General features: G+C 36.2%; 2 protein-coding genes across 3 annotated transcripts; one reads left to right on the top strand and one right to left on the bottom strand.

Annotated features, from left to right (window-relative positions):
* Positions 1 to 2202: 2202 nt before the first annotated feature.
* Positions 2203 to 8024, bottom strand: LOC136249442 (uncharacterized). 2 transcript variants are annotated; one of them, XM_066041450.1, is made up of 4 exons: positions 5127 to 8024; positions 3863 to 4202; positions 3531 to 3806; positions 2203 to 2671 (listed from the first exon to the last, which is right to left on the bottom strand). In XM_066041450.1, exons 2-4 carry the CDS (start codon positions 3887 to 3889, stop codon positions 2459 to 2461), a joined length of 516 nt encoding a protein of 171 aa, XP_065897522.1. In that variant the 5' UTR covers positions 3890 to 4202; positions 5127 to 8024; the 3' UTR covers positions 2203 to 2458. The 2 variants fall into 2 exon arrangements, with proteins under 2 accessions (XP_065897522.1, XP_065897523.1); XM_066041451.1 differs by having other exon boundaries at positions 3863 to 7771; positions 7841 to 8024.
* Positions 8025 to 14935: 6911 nt separating this feature from the next.
* LOC136248330 (LRP chaperone MESD-like) lies at positions 14936 to 15442 on the top strand. The gene has a single exon (XM_066040121.1). The coding sequence runs from the start codon at positions 14936 to 14938 to the stop codon at positions 15440 to 15442; it is 507 nt and encodes a 168-aa protein (XP_065896193.1).
* The last annotated feature ends 350 nt before the right edge of the window (positions 15443 to 15792 follow it).

The following is a 15792-nucleotide window of genomic DNA, read 5'->3' as shown; positions in this document are numbered from 1 at the left end:
TTATATCACGTGATCTTACATGATGATCATTAACTCATACTTTTGTTGTGTGGGTTGGGGAGGGGCTGATTAGGGGTGGGTGGCACAATGTCTGATAATGCTGTTCAACCAGCTGATTATGTAGCTATATCTAGGATACTCTACTGATGCATGTCTGTATGTTCAACAGCAAATGAACACTAATAAAATCCTTCCTTTTTTTTTTTTTTAATTTATTTATTTTTTAAAGAAAAAAAGGCGCGGGCTTCAACTAACTATCCTACCTGAACTTTTCTATTCAAAAAGTACTGAATAGCTGTGTTTAGTTGGATTGAGGTCTGGAAAGTTTTGTGATTATTCCCGCCTTCATCTTTATTAACAATCGCGGAAAGTAAATTCCATGCATGGATATGTAATCAATGCATTCTGATATTAACATTCGTCCTACCGAGAAACCTTACAAGCATTAGAAAAGAGAAAGAAGTTAATCTCACAAGCATTCTTCCAAGATGGTAAATTGAATATTTAATCACGTGTGTGTGTGTGTGTGAGTGAGTTGGTGAGTGAGTGAGTGAGTGTGTGCGTGTGAGTGAGTGAGTGAGTGAGTGAGTGAGTGAGTGAGTGAGTGAGTGAGTGAGTGAGTGAGTGAGTGAGTGAGTGAGTGAGTGAGTGAGTGAGTGAGTGAGTGAGTGAGTGAGTGAGTGAGTAGGTGAGTGTGTGTGCGTATGTGAGTGAGTGAGTGAGTGAGTGTGTGTGTGTGTGTGTGTGAGTGAGTGTGTGTGTGTGTGTGTGTGTGAGTGAGTGAGTGTGTGGGTGAGTGAGTGTGTGTGTGAGTGAGTGAGTGTGTGTGTGAGTGAGTGGGTGAGTGAGTGAGTGAGTGAGTGAGTGAGTGAGTGAGTGAGTGAGTGAGTGAGTGAGTGAGTGAGTGAGTGAGTGAGTGAGTGAGTGAGTGAGTGAGTGAGTGAGTGTGTGTGTGTGTGTGTGTGGGAGGGGGGTGGGTGAGCGAGTGAGTGAGTGAGCAAGCGAGTGAGTGAGTGAGCGAGTGAGTGAGTGAGTGAGTGAGTGAGCGAGTGAGTGAGTGAGTGAGTGAGTGAGTGAGTGAGTGTGTGTGTGTGTGTGTGTGGGAGGGGGGTGGGTGAGCGAGTGAGTGAGTGAGCAAGCTAGTGAGTGAGTGAGCGAGTGAGTGAGTGAGTGAGTGAGTGAGCGAGTGAGTGAGTGAGTGAGCGAGTGAGTGAGTGAGTGACTGACTGAGTGAGTGAGTGAAAGTGGAAGGGAAGGAACAAGCAAGCGAGCAAGATTGCTAGCTAGTATGTGAGAGTGTGTGGTTAAATACAGGGAATTCCCCTGATTATATTGTGTATAAGCTGATTACAGCTTGATCTAGCTTGGAAAGTGTAAAACGTCTTCTTTTGTAATGTATAAAAATATTGTGGCTTTAAAAATTCAAGTAACTAAAATTTTCCAGTCTATGTCATTATCAAATCAGCCAAATTCAATTATTATTTTGATGTTTAAGTGACCACTGTATGAATTAGAGGTCATTCGGAGCTTGAAATGTGTTTGCCTATAAGCAGTATATCTTAATGTCCTATTATACAAATTGTATTGGAAATATAGTGTTTTTTAGTAATTAAATTGCCAGGGGTAAACAGCACAAATATTCTAGTTTTTTAATGCTAAGCCAGATAATATTAGGTGGCTGATAACTTTTGAGGTTACCCGGCAACATCAGTCTATTCACTGCTGTGCTATGTTGCCTTATATTTACCTTCCCATATGTCTCCAATACATTTTTTTCTCTCTTGAATTATAGCCTCATGACCATCGAAAGTTGGCAATGGTGCTTTATGTTAAATAGTAAAATTCTATCAAAACACCATGAAACTAGTTTTCAAAGCCGTTTCATGCATGTCATATACAATTCCATAACAACAGCTGGTAACTGTTTATCATGAATGTGGACGGTGTCAATCAAGCCTCTAATCTGACAATGGACTGAATTTCTACATGCACTGAATCTTTTATAAAAGAAAATTTTGGGATTGAGTCCTTTTTACTACAATATATGGAGGTTTCCACTTTCAGAGGTGTGTGGAGACAAGCAGACATGAACCATTTTGTTATGAAGCTTTTTTTCTATTGTATCCTTAATCCAGAGAATTTGTCACAAGAGGTTTCCCTGTATACACATTTCAGAGTCAGATACTCTCCTATTAAGAACTGTTACCTTATTGTATATAGAAATATTTATAAATAAAGTATGCATTGTATATAATGTGATATACATGGTAGCTAATACATATGCATGGTCATATATGTACTGCAGGTCAGAAAACATATCCAGACTAGCTATATATAGCTATTACGATGTATGGTACATTGGTTAGTGTAATACATTTAAGGTACAGTCTATAATACTCCTTAATCATGTGAATCATATAGCTACTAATGGCTGAGATACATAAGGAACATTAAGTTACTATGTAAAACAAGAACCATTGCACATGCAGTGTTGTGGTAATGGATTATGCCACTCCATGGGATAATCTTGTACTCTGGTCCAGTTTACATTCTTCAATGTTTTTAACACAGAGGCACCATTAGCACATTTATCCTCATCATAGAATTCACAATACAATTCCCGGTACTCACTGGGGCTGAACACTATGCATTGTTTAGTTGACAATATTTCCTGTAATAAAATAAACAGTGCCATTAACACAGAGAGACATCATGTATCTATTCTATGACTTGAGAAAAAAATTTGGGCCGGAAAAGATATGTACGCATGCTTAGTTTCATCTAGGCCATAAACCAAGATCTGATACAGCACTACAAACAAAATAGCAATGGTTCTGTTTGCCAGATAAATGAATACTATATACATACACTGAAGAGCTTCTTTTTCCCTGGCTGAACAGAATATTAATCACTTTTTACCACATTAAAAACATTCTAGTAATCTGTAGATGTAGGAAAGGTTCAACAAATCACTTGCATACAACATTTCCATAACAGCTACTGATGTACATATTTTCCAAAAGAAATGTAAAAGCTTAACTAAAGAGATGGCTATACAGATACTTGCTGTGCATTCAATTTATTGGAGCAACTCAGGAATTTTATCTTTTTGATTCTACAACATATAGCAGTGTTTGCTATATACGTATTGTGGTAACCATGGACACTATAAACATGCTTACAGTTTGTATTTGTTAACACTGTTATTAGCACTTTAGTTTTTGGTGTGTATATTGGTCTTAATAAGTAACTTCTTTTCGTAAACATACATGCATTCACACTAATGTAAACAAGTAGATTTATGGTTTCGTGTTGTAGTATAAATATGGTGTATGTGTTCTTTGTATTCAGATGTTGTAATAGTTGTGTTAGCTATCATAAGAAGAATGCACTCTCTTAGAAGCTGAGTATTTGAACGCGTGCGCTTTGGATTCAACAGTGGCAACAAACACAACAGGTATGTTAATCTTTTACTTGCTATATATAATTACATTTGCTAACTTATAGTATACACATACTCATCTACTTACTGCAATCTCTTGAAGAATGCTAGTCAGTGTTTGAAGATGCTCTAGTATATTAGTCAAATTTCTGACATCTTCTTTGTCATTTACTCTTACTAAATCATCATTTTCTTGAACAAAGTACTGCCCGCTGAATAAGGACTTCTGTAACTGATATTTTATAGCCATTGCAGTTGTAAATGCACTGCATGTATAATTCAACTGCTGCAAAGCTAGGAGTAGGATCTGATGCTCAGAAGAACTGCTTGAGTGTTGCGTTGGTGGCACAACTGCATTTCTATCCTATATAGTAAGATGTAAAGGATACAATATGTCATTGGTAAATGCATTTATTTTACCATGGTTTGGACTTGCTGTTTAATCATCTCAGATGTACAATAGAACCACTGTGTCTGACTAAAGATACTCCACCTTCTCGCTTGCTCTTCATTGGGGCATTGTGAGCAATGACAAACATCGCAAGCAGAAAAATAACACTAATCAAAGGCCTATTCCCTGCAGTCATTATGCTCTACTTTATCCAACTAACTGCTGTTGCTGAAATACTCTTCAACCTCTTGTAAATGCAACACAGCAAGCAGAGCTTCCTTTTATACTCCAAGATCCTACGTGGTATGATGTAACAACCACTTTATAAAAAAATTATTGGATATATGCTGGTTGAGCAACTGGAATGCACTACAGAAACAAAATATGACCATACATGAAACTTATAATAACATGACCCACCAAAATATTAGTTGCAACCACTCATACTATTTGATTTTTTAAGGGAGAAGGCTAGCTGGCACCACAGCAAAGGGACAATGAAAGATCCACTAGTGATAAAAAAGCGTTTTTTGTTACAAGCTTTTCTTTAATTCAATCTTGCAAACTATAATGCTACCAATCATTAAGAATCACCAGTCATGTCTCATGAAGAGTGTACAGAAACTTGTAAATGCTAATCAGTTCTATTCTGTATCAGGACAGTATTTATTTGTGAGGTACATACAACATCAAAAATTGCAAACATTGCCCATCCATGCATGCTACCTAACATAGTCAAATGACTGATTTTTTGCACAGCTAGAAATTAGTCAGTAACAAATTATTACAACGGGACACTATTTACAATATAAACACACATATCTGTGGAATCATTGCTGTTACTTAATTTAGAAATAACTTATACAGAATTACTTTAAATACGTGCATGATTATTGTCAGTACCTTTTTAATATTGTTACAAAGTTTAATCAAGTGAAACGACAGTGGCAGTGGACACACATCTATATTAAATTAACATTTTAAATTATGCAACCAACTGAAAGCGATCAATATGATTAACTTTTCTGTGACCATAAAAGTTAGCAGAGTAAAAAAAATTGATTTCCTTAAGTAAGTCATGTAGGTAGCCATCCCTGCAGGTTATCACCATAAAAATTGGTCGTTATATATTTAGAAGCCCTTCAAGCATATACTTTGGAATGTGTAAACAGGAATTATAAATCTTTTTTTCGCACAGGAAAGGTCCTCCATAAAAGTAAAAGGCATATCCCACACAGCCCAACTTTATAGTCATATATATGGCTACAACTACATATATAGTTAAAAACTTACATGAGTGATTATGCAACTTGCTGTGTTTTGTAGCAAATACCAGACACACATCATAGCATACTGCTACTTAGATTATATATGTAAATGAGTTGAGCACCATCGTACATCTAAACATCACGATCATGAGAAATGTTTTATGAGTATTTAATTGGATACATGCATCTGTTAAAATCATGGTTTCACAAAACATATTCATATCAATGTAATTTATTGGAATGCAGGTTGGAAGTGAAACAGAGATGATACATGTTATGTAACAATGCTTAAGACTAGATATTTCCTTGAAACAATTTAGGCTACTGCTCCATTTATAGCTCTACATCATTCCAGTGTGTTTAACAGCCCACGCAATTTTGGGTTTGTCTGCCTAAATATGGAGTCTTTTTTATAACATGATAACCACTAATCAGATTGTAGAAGCACATATCCCTTCTCTACATACACATACAAATATTTCAGCATTTAGTGTAAACTGTACAGCTATTAAGTAGATATAAACAATACCATTAAAGTACAATAACTAGCCTATATTTACCATTTCCCCAAATACCAAGTCTACCATGACATGTCACAATGACTATCACATGTTTTAACTATCCCTATCACATGGCCAGTAAAAAAGTCTTCTAACAAATGAACCAAGTTTTGGTAGATACAGATCATTTGAGAAACAAGGAAGGTCTAATGCAACATACCATAAGTGTCATGATATTAATGATATTATGTACTATGCTGTTGACCGTGACATGCTCTTTTTAATTGCATACCAAAAGGGACTGTTTACTTTATCAAAATATTACATATTGCATTTAGCTCAGTGCCTGAATTATAATGTAAGTGTTACAATACCTGTGACGTATCACCATTTAGTTCTAACAAACCAATTTTCCAAAGTATCAAAGTGAATAATATACTTGAGTATGTAATAGATTTTTTATGAAACATACCACCACATTACATAAAAGCAAATTGTCACACCCATCTTCAAAATGGCAACCTAACTATATACCATTGTGCTATTTTTGACCTCCTAGCTGGTATACCTAAATCATGGCTTCTAACAATACCAACAAAGTGTTACTGATCATGAAGCATTAGGAGTGATATGTAAATACTGATGTCATTGTTATGGATGTTAAAAAGTGCTTGTTTAAATGCTCAGTTCTTTACTCGAAGTTCTTTTTTTCTGAACAATGAAGTATTTATGGATAATAATTCTAAACTGTTAGTCTATAATGTTGTACTACTATTACTCAGAATACATGTGTTTGCTGTGATACCACACCATAAGCGATATGACGAGCACAGACGCCACTCCAAAACGAACAATATAAACATCCTTAATTATATATTAATAAAATAAATAAACCATGTTTAAGTTAACGGTAGTTTGCTATATTACACCATTAACCATACTTCATTATTTGGAATGAATATAATTGGTATGCGCATCCCATCCGTTGTACAGAATTGATATGTCTATATATAAATGTTATTGGTATGGTAAACATTATGTGGGCTGTGATGACCAGCATCACTTATGGAAATAGCAAGCACAGAATGTACGGTAGTGTGGTGAAGCATGTCCCGAGCATTTACCATTTGACTACCATTAGCCTTATAGAGAGAACCCATCAAAACCATAGACTATATACTGTAGGAAAAGGGTTCCACCTTGGTTAAGAATTTGAGGGGAAAACCTTGAAAGTCACCACTAAAGATACCACAAAGCCATGCAACATAACAATGTTGTACAAACCATTACTACTTGATCACAGCATACCCAACAAACCAGTGATCTGTATACACATACCTAACACTCAGCATATCAGATTACATAGCATTAAGTAGCTAAGGGCTATAGTTGTGCAGAATACACACGTAAGCTGCTGGTCCATGGGAACAAAGAGACTGATGATCAATACGTGGTCCTTATTACATGCTACTGTGCTGTACATGTGCTGGTGAGCTGCCTCATTGAAGTCATTGAGCTCATCTGGAGATGAAGATGTCTTCAATCTGAGGCACCATGACACAATCACGTGAATTAGTGATGTAGTTAGTTGTATTGCGATCATGTATATATTTTTGTTGTTTGTAGAAAATTACTCAGTTTACAGGCTAATGTTGCTCATGAAGTTAAAGCAAACGCTTTTGCATTTATGATATACAACATGTAACAGATTACTAAAAATTTGGTACTTTAAATAGAACACTCAATCAAAGACACATTTCGTGATGCCCACCGTTAAAGTCATTTCTATTGTAAATTATTTACTTGGGTTTTGAGTCACCCAGATACATAGATGTCCCTGGCCTAAGTAGTGTAAGTGTGGATGACAACAGATATACAACTCATGCATCAGTTACAATACTCCTTGTGTGCAGGGGGAATTACACAACTACATATATGTCTAGTAGACTTCATGTCGTTAGAGGATTGACCCATCACTAGATCTGAGAATTTTTCTGTGTTCATTAGCAGAGTGTATTTGCAGGCTTTGAGCCAGTTTTTGTGTTATCTGAACTTCCATCCACATATGGCTCTTCACCCTTACTGTATGACAAATGTAATGGAAAGTTGATGAATTCACACTTCATCAGCTTGACAAATTAAAATCAAATCAAGAAATATTTTAAGGCACCTATTGACATTCAACAAATTTAACTGATATAAATGGACTCCTGATTCATTGTAATTGTCTCTCACTTACTCTCTTCTGTGCAGTGTTTCTCATATAACATACAGTTTTAGTAATGTATCAGTAAGCCCAGGCAATCAAACTTCCTCAGTCAGCTTCAACAAATACATATCTTGAAAAATGAAGAAAGTACTATTAGAAATAAACAAAAAAAAAACTTTCAGATAAATAAATCTTCCCACGTATACTATAGAACACTTAATATTTAACTGCACCTGCAGCCATTTCAAAATGAACTTACTTTGATCTTCTAATACTATTAAAATACAGCATAGTACAAGCATTATCACTTTGCTGCTCATCTAGATGCAGTAGTAGGGTAGACATGTCAACAACAACAAGGTGAATATTATCTAAGACTGTACTCATTTTTATGGAAGACTGTACTTTAGATAGCCATTACAATTTCCTTATATTATGTGATTATAATAAATATATATACATCATATTTTACTGTTTGTTTAACTATATCTGATTATAATGATCACAGGGAAGTTATGTCTGGACAAAGTTCATGCTTGTCTGATATTATACACCTGTAAGTTTATTAATTTTTAATTTGTATGGTTTTGTTATTATTTTTTTATCATACAGTTATTACAGTATTATAGTACTGTATAGTAGGGATAATGAAGGTTTGGGCTTTTATATCACCCTACAGCCAGCCTCACAACACCTTCATGGCTCCTTGGCAGTATTGGTTAGGCATATAACCAAGCCCAAAAGTGCCTTCAGTATGACCTGAAGCACTTCCAATAGGTTGCTACAAAATATTAAAAATATTCAGTGGAATTTTCTACAGACTGACTGCCTTTGACTGCCTGATACCTTGATTGATTGATTGATTGATCGATCTATAATTTAAACTCACAACAATCTTCAGACAAGCATAAGGTACGGGCTTAATTTTTTCGCTGCAACATCACTTTAGCCTGACAATTAAGTGCCTTGTGGCATACCACAGTATGTACAATGTATGCTTCATGGACTTACCTGTGTCCTCCCTTATCTTTGTTGACAGCAGCACAAGGTATTGATTTGCGGTAGCACCACGCGATGGGTTAAAAACAGGTATCATCTGAATTTTTTTTTGTGACTTGATTGATTGCAGAGGTCCTTCTCATAGTGTTCTTCATTTTGCAATGCTGTGTAACGGGCTGAACGTAGATGAAAATGAAGCTCAGTGGCCACTTCACTATTTCAGTAATTGATAGTTGGGATGCATGTTTAGATGAAAACAATAAGCTTGGCACTATTCTTTCTTCTGATACAATATGTGCAGGTTCACCAGTCATAATAATGCTACGAAAAGTAAGCAAACAAGTACAAAGAAAAATTAGGAATTTTAAGTTCAATTTGGAATCAAAGAAATACACCTACACCTGAAGATATACAAGTGGACATACTGAAGTAAGGATTAAATGTCCACTAATATATCTCCATGTGTAGGTGACCTTCCTTGTTTTGCTACTTTTGATCCATAAATTCCTAGTACTTTGTTGCATAGCTATGTATAGGGAAAGCCACCATTAGAATACATGTATATACATGCTAGCTTTATATTTTTAAACACACAGAACAAGTAAAGATAAAAGCATGCAATCTGCACAACATTATACAACAGGCACTTGTGCTTTACCTGATAAATACGCACTTGCCCTTGGTCCTGCAATCCTTTAGGTTTGTGTGTGCATATAACCTCGTGCCTGTTGTAGCACATAAATCACACTGTATGGGAGGATCAAAAGCATCACACTATGGTATATAACTGATTTACCATGGCTTATACCTATATACCCACTTACCTATATAGTGGAACTTTACATTCCACAAAATCTTTTGTAAAAATTTTATAAATGGAGCGTCAGTCATGAAATTTCTTCCTTGAAAGTGACGTTCTCTACAGTATCTCCATAATGCATGCTTCCCTTAGGCACTATGTACGTTCACTTGTTCTACTGTGGTCATATATCCTATATAATAGTTTATTAATTTCAAAATTAAGTAGGGCTCCTCTGCAATAGAAAGTAGTGAAACAAGTTGTGTATGGCCTTTAGATAATAGACACTAAAATTCAGTCACTAAAATTAACACAAAATATTATGTTGGACTTTTGTGCTATTGAAATGTTGGACTTTTTTATACTGATCTTTTTTCAAGAGAGGGATTCTGAAGAGTCCCTATTGCCTACATTGGAATGTTAACCACCATCTATAGTAAGATGCGTAAATGTTTTCAATGCAAAAGTGGGGATTTCCCACATGCATAGCTGCCATCATTTATATATCTTGTTTCACTACTTTTTATTGCTGGAACCCTACTTCATTTAATGTTGAATCAGTTTATTAACTTTTAGCATAGCTATTATATACATGTGTGGCTGTGACTGCTTTATTAGAGCATCTCAATCTCTCCTGCTGAGCTATGCGATAGATCAAGTCAATGTCATGTCCTATTTTCTACAGCAAAACTGCAGCTGATTGTAGCAAGATCATTAAGGGGTGTGATCATCCAGCTCATATGGATGGCAGCATGTCTTGATCCTTGTATGAAGAAGATGATGACCATGTGATTGAAGATAAAGGAAAGGCAAAGCATGGACTCATTGGAACCAGAAAAGGTATATGCCACCAGTGAGCTTGTTTATTGCGGCATGACTGAAATGGTGGCTGTGTACTACATTGTTTGGCCTCTAGCCCTGAGACTGTGGTCAGGCTAACAGACAGGCAAGCAGACTTAAAATCAAGTTTAAAATCTTTTGATTTTAATGCTGAATTTTGATTTTTGTCGCATGTGATATTTCTATGATGGATTATAATGGCAGCATTTTGGCGAGTGCCATTCAGGAGAAGTCTACTAAACAATGCTACCATACTGTTTACATGATTTCATATTTCAGTTTATTCAATATATAACAACACAACTAAACTATATATTAGTTTTGTAACCATGCTGAGTTGGTATTTTAATGCCATATTGTACTTTGAAGTGGTTCGGATACCTGAGATAAAGTTCTGATCAAGATGGCCTGCAGAAAGTACAACATAACACTTTAAACACTGTCTACTTTTGTGTGAAAACACAGCACTTGGGACACTTGGCTTCGTCTTGTGTTATATTAGCCTGACACCTCCTTGTACTGTATTTTCTGTACACATGTGTGGCAGTGCTTTAACTAACAGATGTCACTTAATCCACCATATTGCTACGTACATATACAGAACACTCCTTCACAGTGGATACTCCAATAGAACAGTCACCACTTGTAACACTATTAAGAATCTTCTACTGAGTTGCTGAGTATATATGAAACCTGGCACCATCCCATGGGCACAATTAGCCTGTTAGAATTTTTGCAGATAAAATGCACATTGTATGTTAAACTGAACTATTTATGACTGTCACTGATTCCTACAACTCTTGATCAACGCAGACCACTTAGAAAACATAATTCATTACTGTACTATTATTTAGATATTTGTGCATCAAAAATTTCACTCCTGAGATATATAGATCATAAAGAACCTTTAGCTTCTGGAGCTGTGCCCCAAGCTCCATATACCTACTATCCTGGTGCACCCTAGCTCCCTTGCTAAACCCTGGGCCCGCCCTGCTTCATACATTGTTGTGGTTCAAAGAATATCTTTTCTTGCCACATAGGAAATAGATATATATATTTCCTTTACAGGAAAGAAATAAATTTACAATAATAAACAATAAACTAAAAGTAATCCTGCGTAATTGTTGATTGTCACTATAACCCTATGACACATACAAAATTGTTAAGCAATAATACACTGGATTTTATCTACTTCCAAAATAAGTTTTGTATAAAGGTATGACTTGGGCCACAACACTAGTTTTCTGTTACCTTGGACATTAATGTTAAGCATCACAATATCTATTTGAGATAGAGTGACTTCACACAGTGTAGAGTAGTCACTTAGTGTAATCACATATAGTTCTAGGGCTACTCATACTGAAGATACTCAGTAATTCTAGGCTAGGGATTCCGGCCCCAAAAACTAGTTATGTATTTCTTGTGAGTATGGTGTTCTACTACTTCCACCTAATAAAAATGCATGACACAACTTGCAAACTAAGAGAAACATACTCACTTATATTGCAGGGACTGTGCCAAAATTCAGTGACCATATTGGTAAGGGGTATCCATTTCAACTATAAAACTATGAACCTGCATAGATGGAAAGAAAAGCCTGTGCAAGGTGCTCAGTATTCTACAAGCCAGCAGAACTTATGTGAGTCTTGCATGTGCAGGTAAGTAATGGTATGTATGGTTAGAGTATATATTGTAGCTATGGATGGTGACGTAGCTATCTTTGTGTCACTGACTTAGTCTACAAGTATATGCATTCTTTTAGTGTGAACATTGAAGGGATGTCAGCCAGCATTTCCTGCAGCTAGTATTAGTTGTAATCTGAGAAAACACACCTTGCTCTATACATGTTGCTAAACTATTTCATCAAAAGTTTTCTGGTCTATGATGATAGAAGTTATCTAGTTGGATATGATATAACCATTTGACTTGAGTACATGTGCTATATTATTTCTTTTCCATTAGAATGGAACACACATAATTTCATTCAATCTTCCTGTGAACAATAGATAATTATTGGTTGTTCCTGATGTAAACACTTGTTCATGTGCCATGACCCAGTATCTCAATGTATTTGGTTGCTTTCTTTTCCAGCATTTTTCCCATACACACTGCACTATGGGTTATGTAGACCATTCTGTATGCCACTGTTTTCACTTTGTTCTTTGGTTCAAAGTTCTATAACTCCAACTTGTATACCATACCCTTACCTAAGGACACCTCTTTATAGTTATAAATTCCCCAATGGCATTCATCTTACAGGGTTCTACTGTCAGCCGTAGCTGGGGAAGCTATTCTCACACCTTACTATTGAACAGATTTTTTCATCTTTACAGTGCATGTCAGTGCAATCAGTTTTTAATAAGGTAAGTACTACATGCACTGAAGGTCCACTGACATCCTATGTCATTTGTACACGATGGTCTTATAGGATTATGTTGCAAAAATAGTCTGGCCATTGCACAAACTGAACATTTTCCATTAACCTTTGTGACCAGATGCAGATTATAGGCAAGCAGCTATACTGGGTACATAAACGTGACTTGGCTGAGCCCCTAACAGAGTGCACGGATTTATAGTCTGGCATCACCAGACTCCGTGACCAAGGGACTAGTACAATTATTATAACTGCTGTTACGACTTACAAAGTGGTGGAGAAATCAAACTATTCAGTGATATCCCATGACTGTCATGATCAACAGCTAAACTAAGGTATAGACTACCCTCTAGTACATAGTAACACTAATGTGAAAGGTGGCAGAAACTCCTGTTTTTATTCTCAGCTCTTCCTCTTGGTAAGGTCAAGACACTCTAATACAACAGTCACACTCCGACACAGCTGCAATTTTTTTTATATTTATCTGTTTTACCAGTTGGGTGAATACTGAAGGCAGAGCCTGTTAGAAGGGCTTGAAAACATCCAACCTCCCAGCTGCATGCATTGTAGGACAATAGCTATAGATCTATCAATTAATACTAAAATATGAGTGAATGTACATATGATTTACTCCACCTGTACATGTATCTCACAGGTAGATTGAGTAGGGACTTCAGACTTTTAATAATTCTTAAATTAATTGGCCCCTCATTATGTCCATATATCCCAAAAACATATCCAATTTGTTCTTAACTGATATGGGTGTTAGTTAATCACATGAGGATTTATTATACAGTTAGTAAAACAATTGATCTTACAAGGCTCTGGGTTTAGAAAGTTTGTGATCATGTCCTCTTGTAAACTTGATTGGTGAAAGGGTAAACAATTTTGTAGATCTATGTACGTAGGTATAGCTTTAAAATCTTAAAGTCTCCATCCTCTCATCTATAGTATAACGAATAATATATATATATATTTAGATTCCAGATACATTCTAGATTCACTAATTGGGGTATTAATTTTGTAGCACAGTGCTGAAATTTCTTCAACATACCTATGTCCTTAGCATAATAATAATATGGATTCATGTGGTCTGATATACATTTTGGAAAGGGTAAATGAATCAAATGTATATCCTGTTTACTTTACATTGCTTTACACATGTGACCTCTGACATTGAGCACTTGGGCGCAAGGTGGAAGTTATCTAGACACCAAGATCTTTAAAAAGCATAAGAGTGGCAGTCATTCAGATACAGTGGGGCCTGCTAGCTGATTGTCAGAATTATGGGGTTAACAGTGAATCAACTGAGCGGATCAATCAATGAGGAAACATGTAAAAATTTAAGATGAGACCTCGATCTCATGCGACCACAATCAGATCTCATAAGGAGATCTGTGTGGGCATGGCTAGGTTAAGTAAAAAAACGTAAACAAAAAAATTTGTGAACTGTAAAAATAGTTACATTATTACATAAACTAAGGTGTCCACTCACTACAGTTCCTGGCCAAGATTTTTTTTTGTGAGCAAGATGAGAATATGCATGTATTTGCTGCATCATCGAGAGTCTGTCGAATGGAAGATAACAGACGGCTGAATGAACTCATTGAAATTCTGAAGAATAAAGCTAGACTGATTTCCATTGTTTCATAATAGTTATCACTCTGTAAACGATCAAATTCTGCAAGCAGCTGTAAGTACTCAGTCTTATTTTGCTAGCTGCCTGAATGTGATGTTCAGAGACAAGTCTGTTTCAGACACAACAAATCTGGTCTGTAAGATGTGATCAACCTTCACTAGCTCGTAAGCTTGGTAGGTCAGCATACACATGGATATATGAACAACTGACAAACATGTCCACAAGTCTAGAGGCCAGAACGAAGATGTAGAACCTGGTCTGAGATGTCGGTATGTATAGCGTTGTTGAGACAGGGAAGCCACAATCAACCAATCAATCACTATCACAATCAAACATTTAATGATCACAGATTCTTTCTTTAATAACAACTCCACTCTCCATAGACATAGTTGAAAATACTGAAATACGAAAACTTTTGATTGTGGGTATTGCGGAAAGCAGCGAAGTGCACGCAAGTGTACGGACACTAGCTCAATGAAGTTAGTAGTTGTTTTCACGATCTGTGTTTGCCTTCTGTTCACAGTAAATGCTGACAAAAAGAAAGACATTCGCGACTACACCGAAGCTGACTTAGAGAGACTTTATCAGCAGTGGGCTGACGAAGACGATGAAGAAGAAGACGAATTCAGAAGGAAACCTCCCAGGCCTCCAGCTGAAGGGTTTGAATTTGATCCATCAAAAATGAGTCCACAGGATATGATGAAGATGGCCAAAAAGGGAAAAACCCTCATGATTTTTGCTCAGCTGAAAGGCAAACCTGAAATGAAGGAGACGGAGAAGATCACTACCAGATGGCAACAGGGATTATTAAATGGCAACATACAAACTGAACGTTACGTAGTGTCTACCGATCGTGCGCTGTTCTTAACAAAGGATGGCAGTTTGGCATGGGAAATCAAAGATTTTTTAGTTCAACAACCAGAGTGTCTTGAAGTTTCATTTGATAACCAGAAATTTCCAGGACTAAAAAGTGAACTATAAAATTGTAATTATATTTTACTTTCAACTTAGCTGCATGTGTTTGAACAAAAGAGCGCTTTGTGATATGGTTGATTTTTCAGGGGGGTCCACAATGGAAATCCTGTACAGCCTGTCGTATGGAGCAATTACAAACAAATAATAACCTTGAAATTCCTATCACTTGGAGTGCTTATGTGATGAGTTTGCAATGAGACAGAATTACCACGACAGATTTTCTAATAACTAAGCAAGTATAGGATTTTTTCCAAATTCTGGACCACTCCCAATTAATATTACTGGACAGATAGCATAGCTGATATCTACAAAGATTGTATGCAATTAAATTAGAAATGAGTCCAGTGTATTTGGCT

The sequence above is a fragment of the Dysidea avara genome, chromosome 3 (genome assembly GCF_963678975.1).
Source record: "Dysidea avara chromosome 3, odDysAvar1.4, whole genome shotgun sequence".
NCBI lineage: Eukaryota > Metazoa > Porifera > Demospongiae > Dictyoceratida > Dysideidae > Dysidea > Dysidea avara.
The sequence above is the reverse complement of the archived record's forward strand: the minus strand, read 5'-3'. Positions and strand labels throughout refer to the sequence as shown.

Bases quoted from the DNA above. Each gene is read 5' to 3' on its own strand.
- LOC136249442 (XM_066041450.1), bottom strand. From the start codon at position 3,889: ATGATTAAACAGCAAGTCCAAACCATG. The intron at 3,807-3,862 runs GTAAAATAAATG...CTTACTATATAG, and splicing joins AACAGCAAGTCCAAACCATG to GATAGAAATGCAGTTGTGCC. The intron at 2,672-3,530 runs GTAAGTAGATGA...ATTTTATTACAG, and splicing joins GCATTCTTCAAGAGATTGCA to GAAATATTGTCAACTAAACA.
- LOC136248330 (XM_066040121.1), top strand. From the start codon at position 14,936: ATGAAGTTAGTAGTTGTTTTCACGATCTGTGTTTGCCTTCTGTTCACA.